Source organism: Argentina silus (assembly GCF_951799395.1).
Source record: "Argentina silus genome assembly, chromosome: 17".
Lineage (NCBI taxonomy): Eukaryota > Metazoa > Chordata > Actinopteri > Argentiniformes > Argentinidae > Argentina > Argentina silus.
In genome coordinates, this window is record NC_139671.1 from 7,530,883 (window position 1) to 7,557,951 (window position 27,069).

General features: G+C 42.6%; 4 protein-coding genes across 6 annotated transcripts; 2 read left to right on the top strand and 2 right to left on the bottom strand.

Annotated features, from left to right (window-relative positions):
• Window positions 1-9: 9 nt before the first annotated feature.
• Window positions 10-4,618, bottom strand: aida (axin interactor, dorsalization associated). 2 transcript variants are annotated; one of them, XM_083689401.1, is made up of 10 exons: window positions 4,365-4,618; window positions 3,566-3,632; window positions 3,384-3,437; window positions 2,886-2,940; window positions 2,698-2,761; window positions 2,179-2,279; window positions 1,488-1,610; window positions 1,236-1,358; window positions 984-1,101; window positions 10-871 (listed from the first exon to the last, which is right to left on the bottom strand). In XM_083689401.1, the coding sequence occupies exons 1-10, from the start codon at window positions 4,469-4,471 to the stop codon at window positions 775-777; spliced, it is 909 nt and encodes a 302-aa protein (XP_083545527.1). In that variant the 5' UTR covers window positions 4,472-4,618; the 3' UTR covers window positions 10-774. The 2 variants fall into 2 exon arrangements, with proteins under 2 accessions (XP_083545527.1, XP_083545526.1); XM_083689400.1 differs by having other exon boundaries at window positions 2,170-2,279.
• Window positions 4,619-4,722: 104 nt separating this feature from the next.
• On the top strand, window positions 4,723-8,931 carry rnf8 (ring finger protein 8, E3 ubiquitin protein ligase). Of its 2 annotated transcripts, none has more exons than XM_083689399.1 (9): window positions 4,723-5,215; window positions 5,638-5,766; window positions 5,861-6,300; window positions 6,415-6,622; window positions 6,840-6,902; window positions 6,995-7,084; window positions 7,217-7,324; window positions 7,981-8,192; window positions 8,456-8,596. In XM_083689399.1, the coding sequence occupies exons 1-9, from the start codon at window positions 5,090-5,092 to the stop codon at window positions 8,463-8,465; spliced, it is 1,386 nt and encodes a 461-aa protein (XP_083545525.1). In that variant the 5' UTR covers window positions 4,723-5,089; the 3' UTR covers window positions 8,466-8,596. The 2 variants fall into 2 exon arrangements, with proteins under 2 accessions (XP_083545525.1, XP_083545524.1); XM_083689398.1 differs by having other exon boundaries at window positions 4,724-5,215; window positions 7,981-8,185; window positions 8,456-8,931.
• Window positions 8,932-13,264: 4,333 nt separating this feature from the next.
• drc5 (dynein regulatory complex subunit 5) lies at window positions 13,265-16,569 on the top strand (the record flags this gene model as incomplete). Its single annotated transcript, XM_083688811.1, has 4 exons — window positions 13,265-13,406; window positions 13,529-14,097; window positions 14,813-15,262; window positions 16,399-16,569. Exons 1-4 carry the CDS (start codon window positions 13,289-13,291, stop codon window positions 16,567-16,569), a joined length of 1,308 nt encoding a protein of 435 aa, XP_083544937.1. The 5' UTR covers window positions 13,265-13,288.
• A 5,122-nt stretch (window positions 16,570-21,691) lies between these two features.
• tmem151ba (transmembrane protein 151Ba) lies at window positions 21,692-27,034 on the bottom strand (the record flags this gene model as incomplete). The annotated part of the gene is made up of 2 exons (XM_083688454.1): window positions 21,692-23,131; window positions 26,951-27,034. The coding sequence occupies 2 exons, from the start codon at window positions 27,032-27,034 to the stop codon at window positions 21,692-21,694; spliced, it is 1,524 nt and encodes a 507-aa protein (XP_083544580.1).
• Window positions 27,035-27,069: the final 35 nt, after the last annotated feature.

Below are 27,069 nucleotides of genomic sequence, written 5' to 3' on the forward strand. Positions count from 1 at the left end.
AACCACATGTCAAGCAGAGTTTTGTTGTTTATTAGAAATGAAAGCAGTGTAAATATTCAATTCAATGTTAAAACAATCATTTTATCGTAACCTGTCATCCACAACACTGTTAACAATCGTCAGTCATGTCAGACAGCACAAGCGTACACACAATTATACGCACCAGTTAGTATGTATTTAGTATATTCAGTTAGTCTTGATTCTTTGACATTACAAAAATAAAATCTAAAATCAAATATTAATCAAATGTAGACAACATTTTAATAAAGAAGTTGACCGCACGGTCTTGATGGGAACAGCATTAAAACAAAGGCATAAATCAACTTACATGCAGCCTCTTTCTCAAAGCCAGTCTAACAGGATGATATCATAGTATTTCCACATCAAAGTCAGCGCCACCTCGCTTCCTCTGGTTCCCAAATAAGCAAAGAGCAGAGGAAGACTGGAGATTAGGCTGGTTGTCAGAGTTTTACTGCTGGTTGCCTGATATATCCGACTGCTTGCTCAACACTCTTCTTTTCCAATGTACTTCATGCAGAGGAGTCTTCAACTGGCATCAAATGGGTTTTACAGGACATCACCACGGTATAGTAAATGTGCGTCAACCATGGAATGAGCACCATCCTGTCACAGAGTTAAGGGCTTGGCCTTCAGGCCTAGGTTTAGTATTGCCGACAGAGTGGAGGAGATACACCAAACTTTGCTGGATGATGACTCGAGTGGAATACAGCTGAAAAAGTAGTTCTTCAGGGTTCATGACCCAGCCACCGTAGTTTAGTCTTTGTGCAAAGTCTGTTGGAGGTGGAGATAGAGTGGTTTCTTTGTCAGGAGGTGGAGTTTCTTCCTCTTAAAGTCAGTGGGCTTCTTGTACCTGACATCCAATAACAAACAGGTTATTGTTCTGATAGTACAGTCAAAGGTCAGACATTAGTTGAAATAAGGATTAAACAAATAGTTGAGGAAAACACAGATGGGCTACTCACAGCTCAATCACGATGGGACCAGGTTTGATCTCATCCATTTCCATGAAGGCAAAACATTTTGTGCTGGTAAACCCTTTCTTCGGTTTGTAGTGCTTAAATTCAAAGAAAATAGCTGCACCTGGAACAAGAATTAATTTAATGATTATTGAGTCTGGCAAATAGATCTGTTGTCAACATTGATTTATGCTGTAGCTAAATATTAAATAAGACTTAATGGTAGTTGAATATACAGCAGATAGGTTGGGTTGAGACCTTTAGGTAGTCTTTCGAGATGTCTCTGGATCTCTATATCCACGCTGAAGTGAATGTATGTGTCTTCCTTTCGGGTGGCCACTGGAGTGTCCTGCACTGGGTTCAGATCAATGCCATTCAAATCTAGGGAGAAACCAGACCTTAGGACTAACTCTGTTGTGTTGAAAATAGATTTACAATCTTCTATCGACTCAACAGAGAACATAGGTGAGCACTTATCTTCAGAATGTGTACACAGAATACAGTAGTTACCTTTTACACTAACTGTCATGTAAGGATCAATGCACTGCCCAGCATCTTTCAACCCAATCTTGTCAATCTTTATTGTGAGTAGTTTCATCCCAGGCTCTGAGGGTAACCGTGGCAACAATGTACCTGTAGGACACATAAAAGCTCTGTCACTAGCCCAAAATGCACTATTCAATGAAAACGTTCCTGGTGTAAAAGCAGTTGAATTCATTTTAAAGTTTACATACTGTTTCCTCGTAATTAATTGCCAGCTTTCTTTTACTTATTACAAGTGGTAATGCTTGAATAGCAATCATAGGTTGACTCATTCATGAATAAGGCACTGAAACACTGTACTGTATATGAAGCCAAGTAGCCAAGGGCTATCAAATATCCACTATCATGTTCGAGCTATGGCAAAACCTTGACAAAGCATGCATTCAAAATACCCATTCCAGACAACAAAGCCATACCTTGCAAAGCTGTAAATGGAGCAGGCAGTGGACACAGAGTGATGAAGCCATGCACAGCACCGAGTGGAACAGAGATGCACAATAATAGACCATCAAAAAAGGACCACAACGCCAACATGATAGTCAACAGGTCTTTCCCCATGACACAGTGACCATGGTTTAATGTGCAATACCATACAAACCAAACAACACAGCACTTTTGCATAATGAGCCTGTTGAGTAGGTTCAAACACACACAGTACCTGGCACTCTGGAGGTAAAGGCTTCTGGAGACCCAGCACCCGTAGCAGCATCCTCCTCTTCCTCCTCCAGATTCTCCTCCTCACCTGGAGCGAGGATTTTCCTGAAGAAATAGATTGTTAGCTGTTTACAACACTTTATTATTCAGCAATTCCTTTGCATTTTTTATAGACTCACAGCCTGGCATAAACACATAATAAGAACACAAAGAGACCAACAACATGGGCTACCCAGATGGTGATCCGTTTTCGTTTGTACAAAATGTAGAGACTTGACGAATGAGCCTATTGCATAACGGGAATGATTAATGTCCGTGTTTATCTCATTGCTGTATATGTCAATGTACAGTATGTAGAGCTCCCCACCATGCTGAAAATGTATTTGTCTGATCTCGCTGTGTGGCTAATAAAGAATCTTGTACCTATCTTGTCACACTAAATAATTGGTTCTGTGTTTATTTCTCGATGGGGTATAATTATAAGTGGCCAGTTCTGTGTTGATTTATTGACCATTATATTTACCTCAAGGGCACTGGCTGCACATCAAAGGGAAAATCTTTGTTATATGTCAGAATATTCTTGATAACTGTTGACAGAGAACTTAATTAGACCATGAACACATAGCATGAGCCAAAACACCCAATTAATGATGAGCAGAGAATTCGAATGGAACCACATTCCCCCTAGCAGTGCAGTTGTACTGTACATACTGGGTTCCAGTTTCTTCAGATCTTCCAACTTGAACTCCTCCTGGGGCTGGGTGCACTGTGTGCAATGAAAATGAGGATAGAAAACATCTGAAATATTCAACATCTTGAGACAAACTCTGGCAGACACAACTGGCCACAGCCTTTGAACACCAGAACACCCTGATAAAAGCTTTATACGTGTTATGGAGTCAAATGAATAACACAGTGGCTAATAATTCAAAGTCATGAGGATGAATGGCGGAGGTGGAGAGTTACATATTAACATTTCTTCTTCATAACACACAGCTTGATTTTCATCAACATGGTAATAAGCCAACGAGGAGCCATCTTCACACCAGCTTAATTACATGTCATCAGGCACCGCCAAGTGTGATTTATTGATTGGTATTCAATGTATTTACCTCGTCTAACATGCTGCTACACTGATGAAGGGAAGGGAGAGTGCATACATTTAGTCCCTCTACCCAGGCTAAATCAGCAATCATGAGAGGTACAAACCTGCAAGGCTGCACTTCTCAACTCCAGGCATGTTGCAAACTTTCCTAATGTTTTCTGGAGAGGAAAAAATGCTTTATATGCAGATTGACGACATATCGTTTGTAGATAATCTAACAAATAGTTAGTTGACAAGTAACTGCAGACATGTTTTAACTACTGATATCAGTCTGCAGAGGGTGTACCTTTTGGTCCTCTGTGAAGTCACATGAATTTGTTGACTGGACCTCTTTCTGCAGTTGCCTTGCAAGTCTAGATCAACATGAAAAGAGACATTAGTCAAGTGCGTCTTCATAATTAAATTCCACTTAAATTCCACTCATTCTGTTGATCTAACGCCCCCTCCAGGGCAAAGAGAAGAGGTACACTAGGCTCCTCTAAAATGTAACATGAATTGCCATTTCCACCCTGAATCAATGAAACATGAATCAATTATAGACACCTCTTTCTTGAGACGGTACATCCTTCCTTATTGTTCTCGATCATAAAACTTGACAGTAGCATAACACCCATAGATACAACCCCAACCCATAACAATAAGAGGGTGTGGCAGAGAATTTCTCAATGTCCTTAGTGTGTAGTAGCCTATACAACATCATATTGCACTTGCAGAATGCAGAAAAACATAATTCAGAAAGGTTCATTGAGTATACTTGTACAATTGTTATAACAATGATGATATAAGAAGCAATTCGTCCGAATAAGATAGCAACATTGTGACAGGCACAAGACAAGTTGTTGATGTTGTTACAATTTGGCATAGATTAGGAAATAGTTACATTACAGTGCAACAGTCGGTCTATATATCTAAAATGGTAATAATTATTAACTGACTTTTGGAATATATGAAAAATAACAATGCTATGCTATTCCCTTTTACTGACATTAACGGTCTCGTCTCAATCAACGTAACCGTCCACTCGCATTCCTATTAAATGACAGGCATAGGCAGTTGTCTGCACATGTATTGATGTTGCAACTTACATTTGGTACTCATCAATTGCCTCCACTAATTGTCCCCACGAATCAAAGTCCGTGCCTTTGCTAAAACTTGCGTGCCATTTCTGGATAGTTTTGTTGACATCAGACATTTTCACAGGCGAGCGCTGCACAAAACGTTTCAGGTAAGCAGCCGATGGGATTCTATTTTCCCCGCCGCATCATTGTAGCCCAGGTGTCCTAAAGCAGACAGATAAACCGGTGTGATACACTGGATACACGGACCAAGCCCTTCTGCTTTCTCACCTAAACTTCTATCCGTGAATGAAGGGAAGTCCCGCCTCACAGTCTTTCAGGTCATTTTTTTGGACTGTGAATAACAAGCATGTTCGTATGAGGTCTATTTTGTATCAAAAAAAAAATCCCGTTTTTCTTCCTACACTGAGGATTGATTGGCTTTCGTTAAAGCAAGTGAATGATGAACCTGTTTTGCACTGACATCCAGATCGGTGATTAGCAATATGTATATTCAATATAACGAGTTGAGAATGAGTTCACCCCAAAAAAGCGATGGTTAAATCCAAAAGATTTGGATCACAGAAGAAAAAAAACAAAGTTTTTTCCAGCGAAGCATTCTGGGTCTTTCCTTCAAGTCACGTCATTTTCACTGGACACTGTAGATGTCTGTTCTTGGCTCTTCTGAAGACAGGAAAACAACACAAGACCTAGATCTAGAAAACAAGATGTGTATAGTATAATATGAGGCAAACATGGAACATCTAGAGGCATCGAATTCCTCTCCAACCGAGGAGGATGAGTCAGTGAAAAAGGAATTATGGTGTTTGACACGGGTCGGGAAAGAATCGGATTGGCTTCAACTGTTCGAGAATACAGAGGTAGCCAAGAGATCATTTAGCTACACATGCTAGCAGGAGACCTTTGCTATGCTCCACCAGCCAACTGAACATCAATCTTAACTACAAAGTTCATCATGAAAACGAAATATGATTAGCAAAACATCTGTGCGTATGCCAGCCACGCAGTCGATGTATGTGGCATACGTTTCAATGTTGGAGGCTAGCTTTCTTATCGAGCTTGTTAGCAGGTGGCAGTGTTCGAGTGCCCTACGCGTACTGAGCTGATTTACGATGGGCATGAGCTACCAGCAAACAGCATTCCTACAGGACAGATCACAAAGTTATTATTGGTGGTTTGATACTACTAGACAAAGCTAACTTGTGCCATTTTGTGCAACTCGCCAAATTATATACACATTTTAAATTGTGTTGGTCTTATCCACTTACCTGTTTTTTGTCAGGTCACCATTGGACGTGGCTTGAATGTCACTCACCAGATCGTGTCCCCAAGCTGCCCTCTTATGATATCCAGACTGCACTGTTTGTTCAAGCAAACTGAAGATGGTCGATGGACAGTGACTGACAAGAAGGTACAGTTTTGCCATGTCTCCATTTCAGGATGTTTTTAAAAAGGTGACGTTATGGTAAGATAGTAAAAAAAAATAAGGTTGCTTTCCCTTTCAGAGCCTGAATGGTGTGTGGGTGAATGGAGAAAGGATAACTGCTGACAAAGCTCACCAACTGAGCCTTGGGGACTCAATTAAGCTGGGGGTGCCTATCGTTGGTACTAAAGTTGAATATGAGTACATATTGGTTCGGCAGCCCCTCAAGGACATCAAAGTACACTTAGAAAAGGGATCTAGTGAAGGGCCCTGCACAGCCTCCAGAACCAAGAAGACCAAGAGGAAATTTAACTCTGAAGAACTGGAGCCCTCTACCTCATCAAAATCCAAACTTTACCGCCGCTCAGCTACTGACAAATCCGTCGCCCAGCCCTGCCCCTCAGATGAGCACCAAGAGAGACCTTGTCCCAAGCTACGGGATCAGGCTGGGCCCAGTGTACGACTCCAGAGGCTGGACTCTCCTCCAGAGGGGTCCAGCAGTTCTATGAGGGACCTGCAGAGGTATGTCTTTGGGTGCCTGCTTCTTTGTCTCTCATGCCTTTGTCTCTAAGACCATAGGGTATTGTGAAGGAGCATGTTGGGTCTGGTATGCTCAAGCTGAGTGAATGATTCTAGGCACAGTCAGAACATGCTGGTGCTGCTGGAGCGGATGGGCGACACACAGAGGCGGGTGGCGGCCCTGGAGGGGGAGCAGCAGCAGGATGACCCCCATCGAGAGGAGCAGGTGAGAGAGCTGCGGACCCAGCTGGAGGTGCTTAGTGGCCAGATGCGTAAGATGGAGATGCTGGAAAAGTCCATCAGCGAGACTGGGAAATGCCTGGAGGTGAGCCACAGACGTGTTTAATTCATTCAAATGTATTTTGTATTTTTATTGTTATTATTTTTCAAGAATATAACATTTATTTTTCGGCACTGGGTATGTTTTTCTGTTTTCACAATACAAGTGTATAATTGCATGGTTTGAGGGTCAAACCAGGTCTGCTCCATAACGGACTTGTTTGAATTCATGTAACCTGTATGCCATATGCTGTCGTTTGTAGGTGCAGAAAACACAGCAGCTCGAGGAGGGGTTGAAGAAGCAGCTGGAGGACGCCTTGCAAGAGGTAGTCGACGCAGACACTTTCCCCTCTTGTCTTGAAGTTTGTGTGATGCATGCTTGATTACTGGGTTTAACAAATCTTGAATATATTTGCAGCAAAAGAAGGTCATCGAGGAACTTGCACTCTCTCGGCAAGACTTCAAGGAGGTCCTCCTGGCCAAAGACAAGGAGCTGGAGGTGACTAAGGTAGGCAGCAACCAGTGTTCATCTGAATCAATTGCGGTTTCTGTATTGTGTGATTGGTCGTGATTTCCTTGACAAACAGTATCTAGGAAATGCGTCGGTGACATTTTAACGGAAGTTTTGTTTGATATATAGGAAGAGAAGGAGAAGGCGAGAGCTCAAAAAGAGGAAGTCGTCACTCAGATGACTGAGGTGCTGGAGAATGAACTTCAATGCATCATTTGCTCTGAGCTCTTCATTAAGGTAAATCATTTTACCTGTCTCTTACGCTGATACTACGCCAACACCAAAACATACGAGCGTACCGTTAACGCGGTTGTCGGGGTGCTGTAGCAAGACCAAGACAAGACGTGCTGCCTCAACCGCTGATAAAATAGGATAGGATAAAATCTGCAGATAAAATAGGCTACATTTCATAAAGGGAAGCTTATCTGAAAACAATTTCGGCTACACTTCACAACAGGAGGCTATATTCTTGAGACCTCAACAACTAATCTGCAATTTAAATTATTATTATTAAGTAGCCTCTTAGGGGGAGTCATATAAGCTGGATCTTCTCTCAGAACATTTTACATACTGATAGCTGACGGCGTGTAATGACAATTACACCAAACTCCAATAAAACGAATATTTGTGGAACGTTGCCTACTGCAGCTTTAACATCAACAAGTTTACTGGGCTGTTTGGGTTGTCAATGACGGTGTTAACACAGTGTCTGGGTTTGAAAATACTGTTCCGTACTCAATCATTTCAGCAGTGAAAAGTCAGGTGTGTGTGTGTGTGTGTGTGTGTGTGTGTGTGTGTGTGTGTGTGTGTGTGTGTGTGTGTGTGTGTGTGTGTGTGTGTGTGTGTGTGTGTGTGTGTGTGTGTGTGTTGGTCCTATTGGATATCCCCTACAGGCCGTCACACTGAACTGCGCTCACAGCTTCTGCCTGCACTGCATCAGGGAGTGGCGGAAGCGGAAGGACGAATGTCCCATCTGTCGGCAGGCCATCCTATCCCAGGCGGGCTCCCTGGTGCTAGACAACTGCATCGACCGTATGGTGGAAAACCTCAGCCCTGAAATGCGGGACCGGCGTCTGGCCCTCATCACAGAGAGGAAAGGTGAGAGGTGCGTCAGCTCCGCTCCAAAGGCTCAACGATTGTTGTAGGAACGGCTAAAGTCAAGGTACCCCCAGATTTACCATGTTCAAACTAACTGGCATTCGCTTGGGAATCCAAGTAGGTCATGAAGTGTTACAGAATTTGCAGGGGCCATATTCAACGCAGCAGTCATTATTTGAACCTTTTAGCCAGACCACAGAGCTTTCTCTATGTCAGATCTATGTTGGTCTTTGTGAGAGACTGTCATGATGTTCATGTGTTTCTCTACAGCCCAGCCTGAAGAGGTTTTGGTGATCGATGATGACGACAGTAGTAGTACTACTACTACTAGTACTAGTAGTACTACTAGTAGTAGTAGTAGTAGTAGCAGCAGCAGCAGCAGCAGTAGCAGTAGCAACTTGTCCATGGATGGCTCCAGCTCCCTTGTTTCCCTGGGGGACAGCCACCACTGGGGATCCGAACCGTCTTACCTCAGCAGTGACTCTGATGACGAGAATTTCGCAGATTAGCCCATTTCCAGCTAGGGATGTCACCTGACTTTTAAATGTTTGTTCGCGTTTCCCTGAAAATGTCAAGACAGTCTTAGAGACTGCCCAGCCGTGTCTGGAGACCAACGCACTCAATATTGTATGACAAATGCATTTAATGTTCTTTTTTTTTTTTTTGTAACAATGCCAATTCTTTGGGCTTTCTTATGTTCATTTATTTTTCAGTAAATAAAGTTTCTTCACTCATTTCAGAAGTGAAATATGTAACTGACTCCTGCATTTCACTGTCACATTTGTCCTCAACCAAGTTTGTCCGATATGTAGCTGAATCTATATGACAAATGTCCGAGAATGTGGATTCATTCTTATAGACAACTTATAATTATATCAGATTACGTCACAAACTTTGAGTTTAGAATTTCACATCTAAGATTGCATTGTGTGCTAAAGATGCCATCGTATATGGTTATAATGATCCACACATTGGTTAGTAATTAATCAATATCTGTCAGTTGGATAATCATAAAAGTGGTGAAGATTAAGAGAGTAGTACCACTTTTGGTTACAAACTCCAATAATGGACACAAGGTGGCGCAAGTCAGCCAAAAACATTTGCCATTGTGTCTACGATTATTATTTTTGTTGTACTGTGCATCCTATATAATCCTGTATGATACCATTGTTTACTCTCTTTCAGACTTACTTGACATTTGGAAAAGTCCAAATGACCAATGCTGTATGTTTAGCTTGGTCGACAGATTTTAGGTCATATTTGACCAAAAGACGGGCAGTTTTGCTCTCCCTAATGCACATTTTTGTGGGGGTGCATGGGTGTTTTCCACATCAAGATGCCTCTTCTCTTAGTAATGAGAACACATCTTTGAAGACCTCTTAAAGGCAATGCTGTTGGACAGCTGTCTCCTAGGGGTTTTAACTGCGGTATTCTGGGTAAGCAGTACAAAGTATACACTGACATCCTGACAATGCAACATATCAAAGGCCTCTCTTTTACCGAACTTCCACTGATCTGAAATTGCTACTTCCATCTTTGCTTTAGTAATTTCACACACGGCCATGTTGCCTAGCAACTAATGCAACTGCTCCTTGTGCCATGAAGGCAAATGGAAGTGTGATAGCACCATCCCCTACAATGATGCAGAAAATATTGCCAACACTCTTCACAGGCAGATGGGTGTTCTGTGCTGGTGTTTGAATTCCCTCATACATTATTCTGAAGGGACTATTTGAAGGCGCTAAGATTATTTTAATTCTGTCATAAATAAAGATGGCATGTATTCAATTTTCCAATACCAGAGCTTTTAACCGTATGAAATAATCGGCAGTCACTTAGATATATGGATCAATACTCAACTGTGCGGTACGTAATAGAGGGTGAAGCATGCATGTAAGACTGAGAATTAAATGACATCAGCAGTTCAGGTAATCTTCTCTATGAGAGGTGCTCTGCTCTATTGAACCATATTGGGTTGCCTGTCAATTATAACTTACTGTAGGCTCATTGTGTCTCTATGATTTGTCAATTTATATATCATATTTGTCTCCACAATGTAATTTATAGCACATTGAACCCTATTATCTTCTCCTAGAATGCAAACCAATGAATAACCTTTTTATTAGTATTAGAAAAGCAAAGCCAAACTAATAAAATCCCACCAAATTTATCAACCTCATGGACAAGACACTGGATTTTCAGATAGATTATTCAATTTCAGTTCTAGGCCAGAGCAGATGTAGGCAAGCCCAACACTGTGATTCACCCCAGTGGGCTGATATCGAGAGTGCATTTCAGAGCCAGCTTCCAGAGCCCTCTCCTCTCCTGCACTGTGGACAGCTGATGTCATGCCAGTCCATTAGAAGTGGAGTGCAAGGGAAGCGTGTGTCTGTCAGGCTGTGTTACACCAGGACGACAGTGACGGCCAGCCTCAGGGCTGTAGTCAGAGCCACACGCCCTCCTCCCTCCTCCTCCAGGAGCCTCCATGATGTGTCATGAAAAGAACAATGTCAGCAACAGTTACACCAACTCTCTCTCTTCCTTTCTCTCTCTCTCTCTCTCTCTCTCCCTCTCTCTCTCTCTCTCTCTCTCTCTCTCTCTTTGTCTCACCATGTGACTTGACATTTCCAATTAAGTTACTGTGGAGAGTTACTCGTTTATTACATAATTAGGCAAAAAGATTTTAATACACCATATTATGTCATCATAATATGTCAACATAATCATGTAAAACACTGCCCCCCCCCCCCCAGTCTACGCAATTTTGTCCTATTGTAGAACACAAATGATGGGAATATGTACTGTAGATTTGTCATTGATGCATACTGTCAAACTGTAAGCTTTAAGGCATGTACACATCCACTCGACTGCTTTTTACAAGCTGACATGCCTGTTTGCACAATGCCATTGAGGAAAGAAGCCCATTCACTGAAGCATGGCTGCAATATGCAGTGCAGGACAGAGAGCAGGGGAGTAGTGCAGGTGAGGGTTGCCAGAAATTAGGACCCAGATGAGGAGGCGGGTTGCCAGAAATTAGGGCCCAGAGCCCCCCCTCCCGGTGCACTTCAACGCCACACAATAGCTTCGCTACTGCAACTCACGATAAGACACAGACACTGGCTCCTGTCAACTGCAGGTCTTAGTGGTCATTGTTAGGCTGAGGATGGCATAATTTTAGGGTTTTGTGAGGCTAACACTGATCGAGCTGTTTTTTCCATCTAGATTAAGATGCATTATTTATTCTGCAGAAGTTACTGTCTGAGCGATGCATGGTGTTATCGAAAATGACATAATAATAGTTTCCCCATTTAGGTTACTGTCTGTCCAACACTTGACACCATGAGAGCATACAGTAGATTCATTGCTTGAAATTTATGATAACCATCTATTTAGGATTTTTGTACTACTTAATAAAGGTAAGGTGTGTTTTGCTGTGTGGTTCTTTACTTTCACTCATTTAATTTCCTTCATTTCACTCATTTATTAAAAGGCAAAACCTCCCTTTATTGCAATGCACACAAAGTCATTCCTACAAGGATTTAGAGAATCAGTTCCATTGTTTGAGTCTTTCGGATGGATCCTCTCCAAATGCATCTTATGCAAAGGCCTCATTCCATCTGCTAGATTTGTAGAGCCCAAATGGTCCTCACAGCAGGATTATGGCACAACTACACTGCAAATACAGTTCTATGTTCACCATACATTATACTACAGTACGCACATACTGTAGTGTGATGTGGCAGTTAAACTCTGATCCAAGGGACAACATGGCCTTAATTAAAACAATTGCCAGATTATTATTTCCCCCTCTGCATTCCATGAGGCAGCCACTGAATAAGATACAGTATATTATTCACATGACTTGAATAATGTATTAAAAAGAAGGACATTGGATAGTAGATCCCTGTTAAGTTTGTGATTGTTCGTGGTAGCTCTTCCGCTGGCCCTCTCCAACACCGTTTGTCCTTTTTCATTGCTTTCCCAAACAAGAAAGCATGTAGGGTGATAATTCCGAGTAATGTTGTGTAAAAAAAAAACAGGAGCAAAGATGGCAGTGACTGTAATTACATGTTTATATCCTTTTGTTGTGAGATGTGGAGTAACATCACTCTGGAGGTTTCCCTGCAGGGATGCCCTTGAGCTGCCAGCCAAGCTCTATTTGAGCATAAATCAGGAAAAAGGTTTCTGTGCACAAATTGTCTTGCTACTGGGGCTTTTTAGTATCTGCACCAAATTGTTTGTAATAAAGATAATAAAAATGCGTGATTGACAGTTCATCAGATATCGAGGTCACATTCAACTTGATCCATTCACAATAGGCTTAACCGGTGACAAGACTTACCCCACTCTCCACTAAAGCAACTTTGTCTCACTGGTTGGCTATAAGTAGGTATGTCTTTTTGTTTACTTGTTTAACTTTAAAAGGGAGAAATGTCAAGCTTGACCATGTTTTTTCCTTGCAAATACGTCCAGGCAGTCAAATTATATTGTGCAAATCTCTCTCTGCATGCCCTGTCCCCTGGGGTGATTGATGGGCGTTTCTCTTTCCCGAGCGTGCTTGTTACCAAGGAGACCGTGGAGATGGTCGAAAAGCTAGCCAACGAGCTTAAAGGTAATGTGTCCCACACTGCTCAGTTTCAAATGAATAGAAATAGCCAACAACAATAGAAATAGTCGTAGAGCATGTGTTATTTTATCTTATTGACACACTGGTAATCAGTCAGATACACAAGCCAGCTTAGTAGATATAATTATTATTGTATTGTGGTTCTAATGTCAGCTAGCCTAGCTAGCTAGCTAACTAGCTATTTATGTCAGAGGCTATGAGACTGTATGGAAATGCCTTTGATCTTGTTGAGGTTACAGTCAGTCCTCACAGTCCTCCATGACATGACATTATTGTAATGTTTACCAGTGGGAGACAGACGTGCTTCATTTGATTAACTTTATTTGGTCCTTGTATGCAGATATGCAGTTATTTGAAAAATGGTATGTTTCTGAACTGACAATTCAAAACACCTTTAGGTAGGATTGAATTTCACAGACATGAATGGAACAATGGCCAAGCCCCCTGGTATGTATCCTCATGTGGAAAAACTCAACATGGCAGCGGACCCCAGGAAAATGCGCAGGATCATTGCAGAGGATCCAGAGTGGTCCCTGGCTGTGGTGCCCCTTTTATCAAACCTCTGCCTACAGCACATTGTGAAATGCTTTGAGGGTAAATTTTTTATTATCCATTTATTATTTATGATGTCAGTTATTCAGTTTATGGATAATATTGGTTTCTTGCTATCCTTAACCACAACATGTATAATCTTCCTCCCTCACTTTTAACCACAGAGAAGCCCATCCTTGAAGGACTCCTGCCCAGCCACAAAGACTACGTGCTGGAAAGACTGTCCCCGTCTCTGCCCCTGCATGTGACAGCCAACCTGATCAGTGATGACGGCTATTGGAAGCGGTGCTGCAAACAACACTGGGGCCTGTGTGACGTCTCCGAATACGGCCACAGCTGGAAACGCATGTTCTTCGAGAGACACCTGGAGAACATCATTGAGCTCTTCATCCCGGATGTGACAGACCAAAAGGTGGTCCTAGACATGGTTCCTCTCTGCAGGAACTATGTGAAGAGGCTGGACATCTCCCAGCTGCTGCCCCCTATCAAGGAGCCCCAGAAGATAGAGGAGGATGACAGCTCAGACTCGGCCAGTGACATGGGCTTTGACGGACCCTCCATGGACCACTTTGACTTCGGCATCCTGCTTAACAAGCTGAGCCACCTGGAAGAGCTGCATGTGATGTACAGGGTCAAGGGCTGTGGCATGAACTTTGAGTGGAATCTGTTTGAGTTCACCTTCCGGGACTGCGAGTCTCTGGCCAAGGCCTTGAAGTCCTGTAAGACCTTGAAGGTCAGTATTATCGATCCTTCCTCTGTGTGTATTGGCATGGTGCCACTCATAAGTCTGCTTTCCTGTACAGGATGGAGTCAGGTTGTCTGGTGCATGTTTTTGTGTTGTTTTTCTGAGTGCCATGCACTTCCTTTGAAAGCATCTGTTACAAAGATTCTGTTTCAAACGAGTTGAAACAGCAGTATTGTAGGCATCGTGCCTCCAGATATGCTCTGCTTACATCAAAGGCAGTAAAACAATGCCTGACACCAGCCCCTCGTCACCCACGTAGCGTGTGTGAGCAAGTTGCAAAAATAATTGCGGTCTATATTGTAATCAATTCTGCCATCCCCATTATCGGCGTCAAGCGTCAAGCGAAGCTTTGGCAGTCCTGCCCAAAGCATGCGTTCGTCTGTCGTTTGGTTATTTTCGCTCGCCTGTCCTGACTGTTTGGAATGTGCATATCCACAAATGACAGTCGCTCGTTGGGGCTTGCGTGCGTGGGGGCTGGTGTGAGGCTGAAACCTAAACACCATGTCCTTGTTTGACACAACTGCTGTGCCACAGCGATTCATTACTTCATGGGCATGAAATACCACATTGGGCATTTGAAACAATGGAAAACATTATGTTAAGCCTGGTTGTGTCCTATTCGTCTTTGCTACATAAGTCGGCCTGCCGAGACTCTGTTGAATATGCACCGTGTTTGAACCCATAAACTCTGCTTTTCACGAAGGTGCTGAGAATCCATCAAAGCAAAGTGGATGATGAGAAGTGTCGGATGCTGGTGAACAACCTCCTGGATCACCCCTCCCTGAGAGAGCTCAACCTCTCCCACAACCTGATAGGGGACCGGGGCGCCAGGGCCATCGGCAAGCTGCTCAACAGGAGCAAGTTGGAAACCCTGACCATCTATGACAACAACATCCGGGGCCCAGGGACTGAGGCCATCGCCTACGCCCTGTCCAAGAACTCCAGCCTGCTGTCCCTTAACATGCGGCTGAACCGCCTGGGGGATGAGGGGGGCCAGGCCATCGCCCAGGCCCTGCTGAAGAACCACACCCTGACCAGCCTGCACCTCGGGAGCAACGAGATGACTGAGCCGACAGCCACAGTCCTGTCTCAAGTCTTTGTCCAGAACAACACCCTGAAGAGCATCAACCTATCCTGCAACAGGCTCGGGGTGGTGAGTGCTGCAGCACACTTTTAGACACATTCTGTACAGTCAGTTATGTCTGTCTACTGCCTCTTATAATGGTGATAGATATTGGGGAATGACAGAATCATTGCAGACAATTTGGCTCGATTCAGTGCAGTAAACAGTTTCTATTCTATTTGCTTTACAATAACTGTGAAGAGTTCCATATGGTAAGCATATTGTAAACATCCATAAATCTACTTAAGTCACTTCTCAGATGGCACTGTGTTTGAAGAGGGGGGGAAACAGGAGAAAGAAAGTCAACACAAATGTGGAGCTAGCTTAAAATCCAAGCTGTTTGCATTTTCAATTATTCATAGTTGCGTGGTTGAAATACGCAATAATGAAAAGTTGAGTGCGGTTTCTTTTCCTCAGGGATGACTCCCCCCCCCCCCCCTCATGCGCCTTCTCCTTTTAGATTCAGTGTCACTTTTAGCTCTGTGAGAGGAATTCACTGCGGAGGATCGAAAATCACCCACATAGCAAAAACGTCACGCACAGTAACATCTGTATGTCTGACCTTGGCACACTCAACACTGAAATAGAAACGCTCGCCTCAGACGTAACAATAAAACACTGTCCGCACATTACAACAGACCATTTGAGAGACATTGTATGACACGAGTATTGGCTTGAGTAAAACACTGTCCACACATTACAATAGACCCACTATTGTCAAAGTGGGGTACGCATACCCCCGGGGGTACGTGGATCGATCTAGGGGGTAGGCGAAATAAATCTGTGATTTACCTTCCCTAAACAGTCCTGTTGAATAGCCGACTGCAGTCTCAGTACCAAAAATAAATGCATGCACCCTATCCAACAGAATAATATTATCACAATGTCTAATATGTAAGGGATAATGTTCATAGAATATCAATTAGGCTACAAAATAACCGACAGGGGGTACATAACTGTTAAAAGTTTGGGAACCACTGCAATAGACCATTTGAGAGACATTGTATGACATGAGTATTGGCTTGCACAGTAAATGCAGCCATGGTTTACAAGGTTAGCAAGACTGAGTGCCTATCACATCCTATCCGTCTGCCTGTGCTTTACCAGGTAAGCATGAACCATGAAGCATGAATGTGTTTTTGTTTTTATGTGTTGCCTGTGTTTAGGATGGGGGTAAAGTGCTGGAGGAGGGCATGTCTCACAACACCAGTGTTGTGGAGTGTGATATTCGCCTGACTGAGGTGAATCAGGAGAGCGATTACTGCATCAGCCAGGTGATACGAAACAACCAGAACAGGGCACGCAGGAAACGCACCCAAGAGAACAACACTAAGTAAAGAGCATCTATCAAATACAAACCAATCTCTACATTTCATTTTTGCTTGTGTCTGTCTGGTTCTATCAAACCCCTCCTATAGCCATGTCATGTGAGCACTGGATTCACCAACAGCCTCTCCACTACGCTGTCTGTCCTATGGGAGATTGCAACATGGATAATTAGGATGTGATAAATTGACACTGTACAAAGGTCAGGGATGAACATGGACTTTGGAGTTATTCTTAGATAACTCCAGTTATTGAGGGGAAATGATCTGTAAATGACCTACCCCTGAGCAATGGTTCTGCTTTATGTATTCACTCACTGTAGACTAAAAGCCCCCGATGTGGAGATCTGCATTTTGGTAAAGAAGGATATACTGATAAGCAGCATTAGCTTTACACTCTACAACATATGGGTTTAATATTGTGTCATATTTTTTATGTAAAAAAAAAAAAAAGGGGGATTTTCAATCATTCCATTTTATCACCAAATGATCTCATTGATTTCACAAATGTTTTTATTGAGTAAGCCTTTTTCAACTTTGATACACAGATTTGGTTTTCAGTCATTGTAACTGTATACGCAACATCAAGGCAACATTGTGATAGTGTCAATGTACATACAGACTTGCCTTTTTAAATATTGAATATTTAGTAGTCACACGCCCAACTTGTGAACTACCTTCCTTAGGCAGTAATAAAACATGTTTTACAGTGTATTACATGTTTTCTGATTGCTGCAAGGATCAGCAATCTATTGTATCACATTGAGAGAGTATGAAAAATGCAGGCAGAGCAATGTTTTAATAATATGTCCAGGTTGGACTAAAACTTAAGTCTGCAGTACGCACACATTTTTAAATATTGATGACATAGATAACCAGTCTACTTCCCCACGTAAAAAAATGTATTCACTCACATCCGCAGATATTACCTCCTGACAAAAACATGTTAGCTCTTCCTGTTTAATAAAGAAATGGTTTTTAAAATGAAAGGGAAAAAACAGTGCTCTGCCATTTGGAAGGGAGTGTCCTACAGATCATACAGCATGTTATTGGCTGCATTGTCATGAATATGTACAGGTATTGTACTGTATATACAATATATTTTGAATTGAAATTGATCACTTTAGATCTGCAAACCAAACACTTCCCTGTTCTCAAGTACATTTTTATATGTATTCATTGGTGACACATTCAACTAAGCACAAGAAACACATGACAGTCTTTCTATAACCTTGCATTTCTGTATTATTTACAATAGAAAAGCTTTTCTCCCCAGACCTCATAAGACACAAAATTCTGTACACGACATTATAAAAAGTTGACCCCCTAAAGCATTCTGGGTGTGAGATTAAATACAATATTACAACCTACCCTACTTTTTACATATGATAAAGGGTTAGATGTGACACATGATAGGGTTTAATGTTAACAGTCGTTTGTGGTGGAAAAAACGGTTTCACTTCCGGTCACGTTCACAACAGTTTGAATTACCTCAGTTTGCTTTGCATTGTCCTATTCTGTTGCTGCATGTTGAGTAAACATAGCACTGGTAGACACGCCTTTATCATGTGCACACATTTATATATCACAGTGAAGCCATTACATTTAACTGTTTTGTCCAAACAAACATGAGCTTTGTAATAGTGAGAGACTTGATCGGTAAGCAATGGACTGTTACATCGGATTTGTTGATTATTTTATTCACCATTGTTGAAATCTAAAACTCTTCATTTCACTTCACTTCTTCATTATGCTCTGTTCCAAAACCTCAGACTTCCGACATACAGGAAGTGATCTATATAAAGAACTCTCCCCTCCAACGCTGCACATGAAAAGGAGGCCATTCTGTCAACGGCGCCTCCCATTTGTCTGTGACCTTTAGCTACAGTAATGTAACCTTCCCCCCATTATCTGTCAGAGGAGTATCAGTGTGATTATTACATTTCTGCTCAGCAGGCCATGATTAAAAACCCTTCACTTGTAAAGGACACAATTAGTCTCTGGTGATCCACAAAGCCTTCAGCGAGCTGCAGAGAACATCAGAAGTCCAGTATATCATTAATGCCTCCTATCTGGGACACAATCAGATAGCATTGTCAAATCAGCATGTGGGATGAAGGTAAAGGGAAAGAATATGACCAAATGTAAGTTTGATATCCTGACTGCACTCCTGAGTTTGTTATGGGGCTTGCATAGATGTACTATGAGCTGTGAGACAAAAAAAAAAGACAGCCTTGGCTACTGGATGACTTTATGTATATTTGTGTTGGTATGCTTTATTGTATAGGCAAAAAACCCCAATAAGAACAGTTTTTGGTTTGTTGTTGAGTGAAATGTGAGGTTTAATGGGTTCCCTTAATTTCTTCACGTCTTGCACCCGATACCATTACATTGTCAATGCAGACTTTATTGTTATTGCTCTTGAAACGGTCATTCTATCACTTATGTGGAATGTAATGAGCAGGGTTTATCGTTGATGACTAGTCAATCCACCAGTGTAAAATCCATCACTGGCCAAACCAATAGAGACCAGCAGATCGCATTAGTCATTTCTAATGTACGTAGTGGAATGGGTCTGAGGAAGTCAGTGGGAGACAGATATGGAAGTGAAAGGGGCTATTTACCAACGGTGTAAAGATCAAATTAACTTTGTGAATTGTTAGCATGAGTCCTTCCTTGCATTACTGAGCTCCACCAGCTCACTCACTCAATTCATCAGTGTTATTTCTAGTGGCACAGGGGCCTCTGGGCCAGAGGAGACTGGCTGGCAGCTCAGCTCCTATCCTGTGCCATATTGGCTGGATGTCCCCAGGTTAGGGCTGGTTTGATCACAGCAACAATGCCCTCTGACCTTGCTACGTTCCAAAGTGATTCAGAGAGTTATTTACAAATGAGTGGAGGGATAGATGGCCCTTTTTCTGGATTTGTTTTGTCGAGATGAGTGTTTATAAGTGATTGAATCTAGGTGTGAACTGCACACGTTTATTGAACATTTACAAATATGTATTTACATCGAGTCTCTGCCAGAAGGCGATGTGAATATCCGTTTATGCCTGGGCTTGAAACACATAACAGTGGAAGATGGGGAAAGACCCTTCTATCCTTGTATGACTGACATTAAGCCGATAGTTCATAGGAAATGAAATCAGTTGTAATGCAAAAAGTTTATTATGATGTCTTCTGAAACATCCTGGCCTATTATTATTAGACCTGACATTATGAGTGTTTGAACGCAGGCCTCAGTCTATTTCCAGTCTCTCTGATGTGTGTCTGGCTGTCTCTGCAACAGCACATGGTCTGGGTTGTTACCAAGCCTTTTCAGACAAAGCACATCTCAAAGGTTTCTGAGTCCAATCATTGGTGCCCAGATGTCCCCATGGCCTGTCAGAAGTCATTCAAATCTCTAAATCAAGTCACAGTTTAATACAATATATTGCTACCATGGAGACCTGCAGGCTTTCTTGTATCCATCTACGGCTTTGATAATGGGTAGGTAAGCTATGTTGTACAGATGTGTGTGTGTGTGTGTTTTTTTTTTAAGCCAAACGTAATTGAAATGGACCCACAGGCACTTAAATCATTAAGAAAAGAAGAGGTAGTTTGAAGAAAAGTATAGTATACAGTATGATCAATATGAGATTGCATTGAAAAGTGAATGAAAACATGACGCATGCTGAGGTTATTACTAACTGTTGTTCTGCTGAGCTGACATTATGATACTGTATTTAATCCGAAAACACAGAATAATGTAAAGTTCAGAGTGACATAGTTATTCTGACAATAAGGAAGATGGGATGAAAGATTTCTTTCACGGTTTCAGTTTGAAGTTGCTGTGTCCTTTAGCCCTCCTGTACTAAATTATTCATTGCTCCGACTATGTTGCTATATTTAGAGATTCAGGAAGTAATGTTATTGCATCCTGTGATATTTTATTCTTTTGTTTAATAAACTGGTGTTGCAGCCACTGTAGCTCACATTACCATCATGTTAAGAACATCCATTTCGGAAAAAGAGCTCTTTGAAGATTTTGGCTTAAGATGAACAAATACACATCACGTTGCCCCAAAAAATGTCTCTAATTCAAATGTTTGATTAATTTACATGTAATGTGTGTGCCCAAGTCATTGATAATGATGAGCTAGAGGGAAGCATAATTATAGACTATCTATTTACTTGATTGATTTCAGCTACACTATTTAAAATGGTCAGTCATGCATTTACAGGACAAAAATGTCAAATCATTTTCACTTTGTCATGCTCTGGATGATTTGTGTGGCTTCATGGTTTCCCCCACTATCTATCAATTTCTTACTAAGGCTTGAATAAATAATGGTGTTTCTTAGTCTCCTGGCCCACTTCTGAGTCATCTTTCTGGGAGGCCTCTGCTGGTGTGCTGTGAAGGGGATTTTCAGTCACGAGACATCCTCGTTTTAACACAACATAGCCAATTTAATCCAACACCAAAACAGATGTTCCCATTGATGCTAATGGCTACCAGGTTATGACACAAGCCAAATGCATTTTTTATATATGTTTTTTTCCTCCCTGACAGTCTATTTGTGTACCTTGCATACTCATCTCTTCTATGTATAGATAATGCAGTACAGTAACATGACACTTTGGTTACTCATACTCAAACTGATATGAACAGAGCATTGTGATTGGTCCAGAATGCAAAGCTGGTGAGTAACACATGTTCCTTCAAAGCCGCAGATTGTATTTCAAACAACATAGTCAGAACATTAAGTCAATGCTTTTTCCGAGACTGTATGAATATACTCACAAATGTATTCTTTAAAACATGCTTTCAGATAGTTTCCTTGTGTATTACTATGATTAACCTGTTACTTGAGAATATCTAATTAAAGATTGGCTGCAAGGGAGCTTTAAAAAGTGACATGCATCCAAAAGGTGCATTTAATCCAGTATGTCTTCAATGAACAGGGTTAGAAGATGTCTTCAACTTTCATCACTGGCATGTCATTTGGACAAGTTCTGCAGTCCAATGGGAAAAATAGATCCATGTTACCCATCCTTGGGGGGGGGTTGGGGGAGTTCCTTATCCAGTCAGCGTCCCCAGGGACAAAGCAACATTACATTCCTCGTTAAGGTCAGGACTGGTGGGAGCTCTGGGTCATAGGGAGGTCTCCACGCAGGAGCCGTTCCTGTGCAGCGAGCGGTGGTCGTGGTTGAGGCAGCCCTCGTTGCGGTGCACTATGAGCACAGGGAAGTAGAGTGCGTCCTGGTACGCCGGGGGGTTCTCCTCGCTGCTGGTCTGCTGTCCTGACAGGCAGCGCGTGCTCTCGGTGGGGCAGGACTGCTCGTTCAGGCTGCCGCTGCTCCTCCATAGGCAACTGCGCCGCGAGCCGTACAGCCGGCTCAGGGAGAAGCGGCTGGCGCTGAAGGGAATCCGCGGGCTGCCCCCGTTGCAGATGCTGAGGGCGCTGCGCGAGAAGATGGAGGAGCTGCTGATGGTGCGGTGGCAGCGCTCGCAGTTCTGCCTGTAGCTGCCGTACCCACCGCACACCGAGAAGTTGTTGCCCCCCGAGTGCTGAGCCAGGTCCATGAGGACGGCCTCCGAGTAGCTGGGCACCAGCTGTTGGTTGGAGCGGATGTGCCACTCCAGCTCTGTGCTGTCGATGGTGTTGACCCGAGGGATACGGCTGCAGTACGGCCGCTCCTCTGAGGGCGTGGCGGGGACGTAGTCGAAGCCAAACAGCTTCTCCACGTGGTAGTGGGCGCAGGCCGTGCGGTACTCCGTCAGCACCCGCAGAGGCCAGGAGATGGTGAAGGCGGCCGCCACCCAGAACACGTAGTTGGACACGTACCAGGGGAGGTGGTCGGGGTCAGAGAAGGCAATCATGTACTCCTTAAAGTCTACATTCTTCAGGTGCATCCCCTCGCGGGCCTCCATGTAGTCATCCAGGCCCTCGTTCTCCGTGAAGAACCTGGCCCGCTGGGTCAGGTAGGAGTTCTCTGACTCCACATTGGCGAAGCTAAAGCACTTAGTGAACCTCAGCCTGGTGACGGGGAAGCCCTCCAGGCCCAACAGGTGCTTGGAGATGTCCTTCACCCCGCAGTTTCCGTAGTCGAACTCCGCCTCGGCCACGTGGGTGTTGACGCGCTCGTGGTAGACCTGGGTGGTGGTGTAGGCGTCGCCGTTACGGTAGCGCGTCACCTGCCGGGTCCTCCTGACGTAGTGGTAGCTGATGGCCTTCCACCAGATGCAGGGCGTGGCCTGCTGCATGCGCTGGATGCGCTCAGCCACACTGTCCAGGTCCACCTTGTACTGCAGCTCGTTGCGAGAGTAGCAGTGCCAGCACTCCACCAGGTAGACCACGTAGAGCATGACCAGGAAGGCCAGGGGGATGTAGATGTAGCCGTTGGAGCAGGGGCTGTCGTGGTACATCATGGACCCCTTGTAGGCACTGTCGAAGGAGAGGCGCGTCACCTTGGTCACGTGGCACCAGGCCATGGCCCCCACACAGCCGTACATGAGCAGGGACAGGAGCAGGCATTTCCAGTGGCTCTCGCGGCACAGGGACTTACTCAGGGACTGTTTCACGGGCCGCTGCTGCACAGACGGGAGGGAGAGAGAGAACAATGATAATGAACATTGTGATTTTGTGGCTAACTGTTGCTTCATGCTAACTTTTGTTGAATCAGTGAAGATCTGAAGTCATGGATATCTTTAAGATTATGGTCTTTGCTGTACACATCAAGGAATTTGAGCCAAAAGCAACCACTCTTTGCTACACATGAAATATTTAGAGAAATAGACAGCGTTCTAAGTGCTTTGATATACTTTATGCATGAGCAGGGAGCTGCTTGCTCATGCCCTTGTTTGTTATAATCAAACGTTTCTCTTACCTCTCAGATGATCAATTTCTAAGCCAGTATTAATAAACCAGTTTTAATACCAGAATAGAAGTGAAATTCATGTTATTTTCCTTCTGGTACAAAATAACACCAAGCTACAGTAAATACAATATTTCTGTATTTCAAATAGATAACCAATCTGACACTTTTTGAAAGAACCAAAACAGAGAAATAAATAAACTGTGAACCGTTTAGAGCAAACAGCCCGAAGGAAAATGCAGTAATTTCACCCAGGCACCATAAAGCTGGTGCCATCTTTTCCGCCCCAGGGCACTGCCAGCCTGCATCATGAGTTGGTCACGCCTTGTGGGAGTGCAGCCACGCACACTTGGCAGGGATTAAAACCCCCCAGCATAGATGGATTATAGCTCAATTCATTTACACATTTGCATATCACAGGGGCAAAGACTGATTGGTCTAATCCTGTGTAGTACAGGAGACCCATTGGACGTGATAACCGATACAGGACTGTAGTACTATTGCTCTGTGAATTGTTTATAAGAAAACACCACATACATGGAGGACACTGTAACCATCTAAGCAAAGGGTGCATTCTAACAAGAACAAAGAATGCTTTTACAGGGTTTCTCTTAAGGGTTACCTTGTAGGCCTATAATAAGATAGTAGAATAAACTACCTTGTTGTGCATTTATAAATAGGTTTGCCCAAATTCCAGCTTTTCACAATACAGATCTCAGCTGATATTATCCTGTTAAACATTGCTTGACAATGCGAGTTATGAGTTGGCTAAAGCACATACAGATCTAGGACCAGGTTAACCTGACATGTTGCAAGCACATAACACTGTATGTTGTGAGCGTGGCTACTATGCCGAACACTTAACATGACAGCAGTGAATAAATAATAAATGTTATTTTTCTCCATAATTATCCCCACCTTGCCACATGGTCCCCAAGCCCCTTACCGACACACCGCCCCACAGGGCAGAGGGGATTAACAATGAACGTCCCCATTCTGCTACTGCGGCCACTGCCATTGAATATTTACTCACTGGCAGTGAATAAACTCTACCGCTGTAATCAATAGAACATGACACACTTTCCATCTTATGTTACATGTAGCTTCTGTTCCCTCTTTTTGAAATGTGCACTAAAGAGCAGCATGGCATGAGATGCTGATTGATTGTACAGGATCATGGGGTGCCCTTGGGTGCTCATCTGATGCTGTGAAGTGATCCATATTGTGTTACAAATAGTTTAGAATGCAGTGCCTATTGTGCTTGAATTATTTCATTTTGTCTTTGTTTACAGATGATAATTCGAAACCAACGTTTTTTTTTTGTTTAGTTTTTTCCCTTAAAGCATGTTTGCTTGCAATCAATCATTGGGGAGGTATTGTACAGTATTGTGTATTATGTGATCAGTGTGTGTGCATTCTCCCTAGGCTTGTTTGACATTGTGTTATACAACATAATATGCTTGTACAAATGGCAGTAGGAGATTTTCAATTTCTAAGCATATCTGAGCAGCATCTGAAGAGGCCTGAGGCATGTCTTATGCTTCTGATGATCTATTTTGGTCTGAAACATACCATGCAAAGCAGAAATCAATAAATTCTACAGTTTGGTCTCATAGACATTGCCTTAACATAGGAACTGGCTTTAGAGAATTGGTGGAACTTAAAAGGAGGACACTGTGTGAAGATCCAGCGACTTGAAATCATGAATATCAAGTTGCCTTATGGCTGATAAGGTTTTTGCCCTCATAACTTGTAGCATAGTTTTAACATTATTTTAATGTATTTTTCTATTATCTACAATATTTCCATGTTCTATAGGGCACAATGTCATATATAGGAAGAAAATGTAATAAATTAATATGAATTAATTATGAGTTGCTTTTGACATTCTAAGTTTGTATGATTAAAAGCTGCTGTAGGAATCTTGATATTCAAAAAGTAAAGCAGTTGCGCCTAGCAATTACTTATCAACCAATTGAGGCAGCTGAAATGCAAATTAATTGCATAAAAAAAAACTAGAAATAGTTTTCTTACACATCCAGTGTGAATGGTTTTAGTGCTATACTTTCATGGATATCATGAAAATGGGCCAACACAGATTTGTATTATTTACAGTATATAATTAACATGTGCCAGACAAAAGCCTCCCTGACGAATCCTGCAGGGGCTACCTGACAGTCATAATGAGATTCTCTTGAAGTCAGGTGTGGAGGACTTTCTCCAGGGTTCTGATATGGTGTTGATGAAGCACACAGGGAGGGTGTGAGAAAGGAGTGAGAGAAGGGTCCCACTTTCTACAGGATTATTTTAGGGTTCTTCATGCTGTGAAATTCACAGGGCTTTCACACTACCTTACCTGTTGATGTTTGATACACATAAAAAAATAAAAAAATAAAAAAGGAAAGAAAAGCTACAGCTTTTTACAACAATTAATGGTGTTCTTGTGCCTTTAATTGAGCTCCTTCCAAGCTTGCTGACACTGTTCTCTTGCTAAAACAGGCTTTGCATTACATTAAAAAACTCTTGTGTAATAGAACAGCTAATACTAATGAAAAATATATTGTGTGCCCAACTTCCATGATGATGGTGGTTAGATGTTTTAATTGGGCCAAGAGGAAAGCTTTACTGTACATGCTCACTCAAGACTAACTTGATTTGCAAAGGTCCTTGTCTGTGTAGGTTACATTTTTCTCCATAAAAGGTAATGTCGTTTTATTAAGAACAAAGTTCATGAATACTGTCACATTAAAACGGTTGATGACACACGCAGATATCCTATCCTATTACTGTTTCCTCAGACAACTAAGCAACTCCAAATTCTGTCCACACGAAATATTTTCGCCACCAGCTGGACACGTTTCATATTTTAGTACCCAAAGGCTTGTTCCCCCTAGAAACCCAGTGTAAACAAAGAATGATACTAGAATACCATACGAGTCTGGTGCATCCTATCACACAATGTATGCTGGTCAGTTCATTGCAACAGAATGTGGTAAAATTGCTCTTCTTATGAACAATAACAATAATAAGGTATCCCCAGCCTTGGACCATGACAGAAGTATTTTGCCGTGTCATTACAATATTCCCATGCTTTGTGACACTGTCTCAGACAGGGATGTCAATCATTTTAATACCACCGCCAGAGAGGGAGCATTCATGAGTATGTGTTACACTGGCTGGAAGGGAGACAAACAAGCGCACATTCACGTACGTTCGCGCGCACGCGCGTACACAAACAAATACACACACTCAAAAGCATAGCCTACACAACATATTGAAATATGGCAAAAGTAATCAGTTGTCATTTACCATGCCACTGTGTTCATCCGATTGATGCAGAGGGTCAGATGCAGCGCATAATGCGTTTAGGCTTTAAGTGGGTAATTGAGCAGCTATTTCTGAAATCAGATTACGAGTCAGATTATGGGGATTCAGATATTATATTAATACGAATCCTTTTGCCATACGTTAAATATTCGCTTCGGCTCTCGTTCAGTGTAAACGCAGATTTTCCATTATGAATAGCGATTCTCACCTCCTCGCGGGGGCTCTCCGTATCCTCCTCGGGAACGGTTGTGGTGCTGCTTTCACTGGCCGTTGCAGCCGATGCTGGGGACATGTTGACAATGGCAAAAATACAGGGGCATGGATCAC

Coding starts and splice junctions, on each gene's coding strand:
- aida (XM_083689400.1), bottom strand. CDS start 4,471: ATGTCTGATGTCAACAAAACTATCCAGAAATGGCACGCAAGTTTTAGC. Junction 2,941..3,383: donor TGAGAAGTGCAGCCTTGCAG/GTTTGTACCTCT, acceptor CATTGCACACAG/TGCACCCAGCCCCAGGAGGA. Junction 2,762..2,885: donor TCTGAAGAAACTGGAACCCA/GTATGTACAGTA, acceptor CTCTGTCAACAG/TTATCAAGAATATTCTGACA.
- rnf8 (XM_083689398.1), top strand. CDS start 5,090: ATGGAACATCTAGAGGCATCGAATTCCTCTCCAACCGAGGAGGATGAG. Junction 5,767..5,860: donor GGACAGTGACTGACAAGAAG/GTACAGTTTTGC, acceptor TTTCCCTTTCAG/AGCCTGAATGGTGTGTGGGT. Junction 6,903..6,994: donor TGGAGGACGCCTTGCAAGAG/GTAGTCGACGCA, acceptor ATATATTTGCAG/CAAAAGAAGGTCATCGAGGA.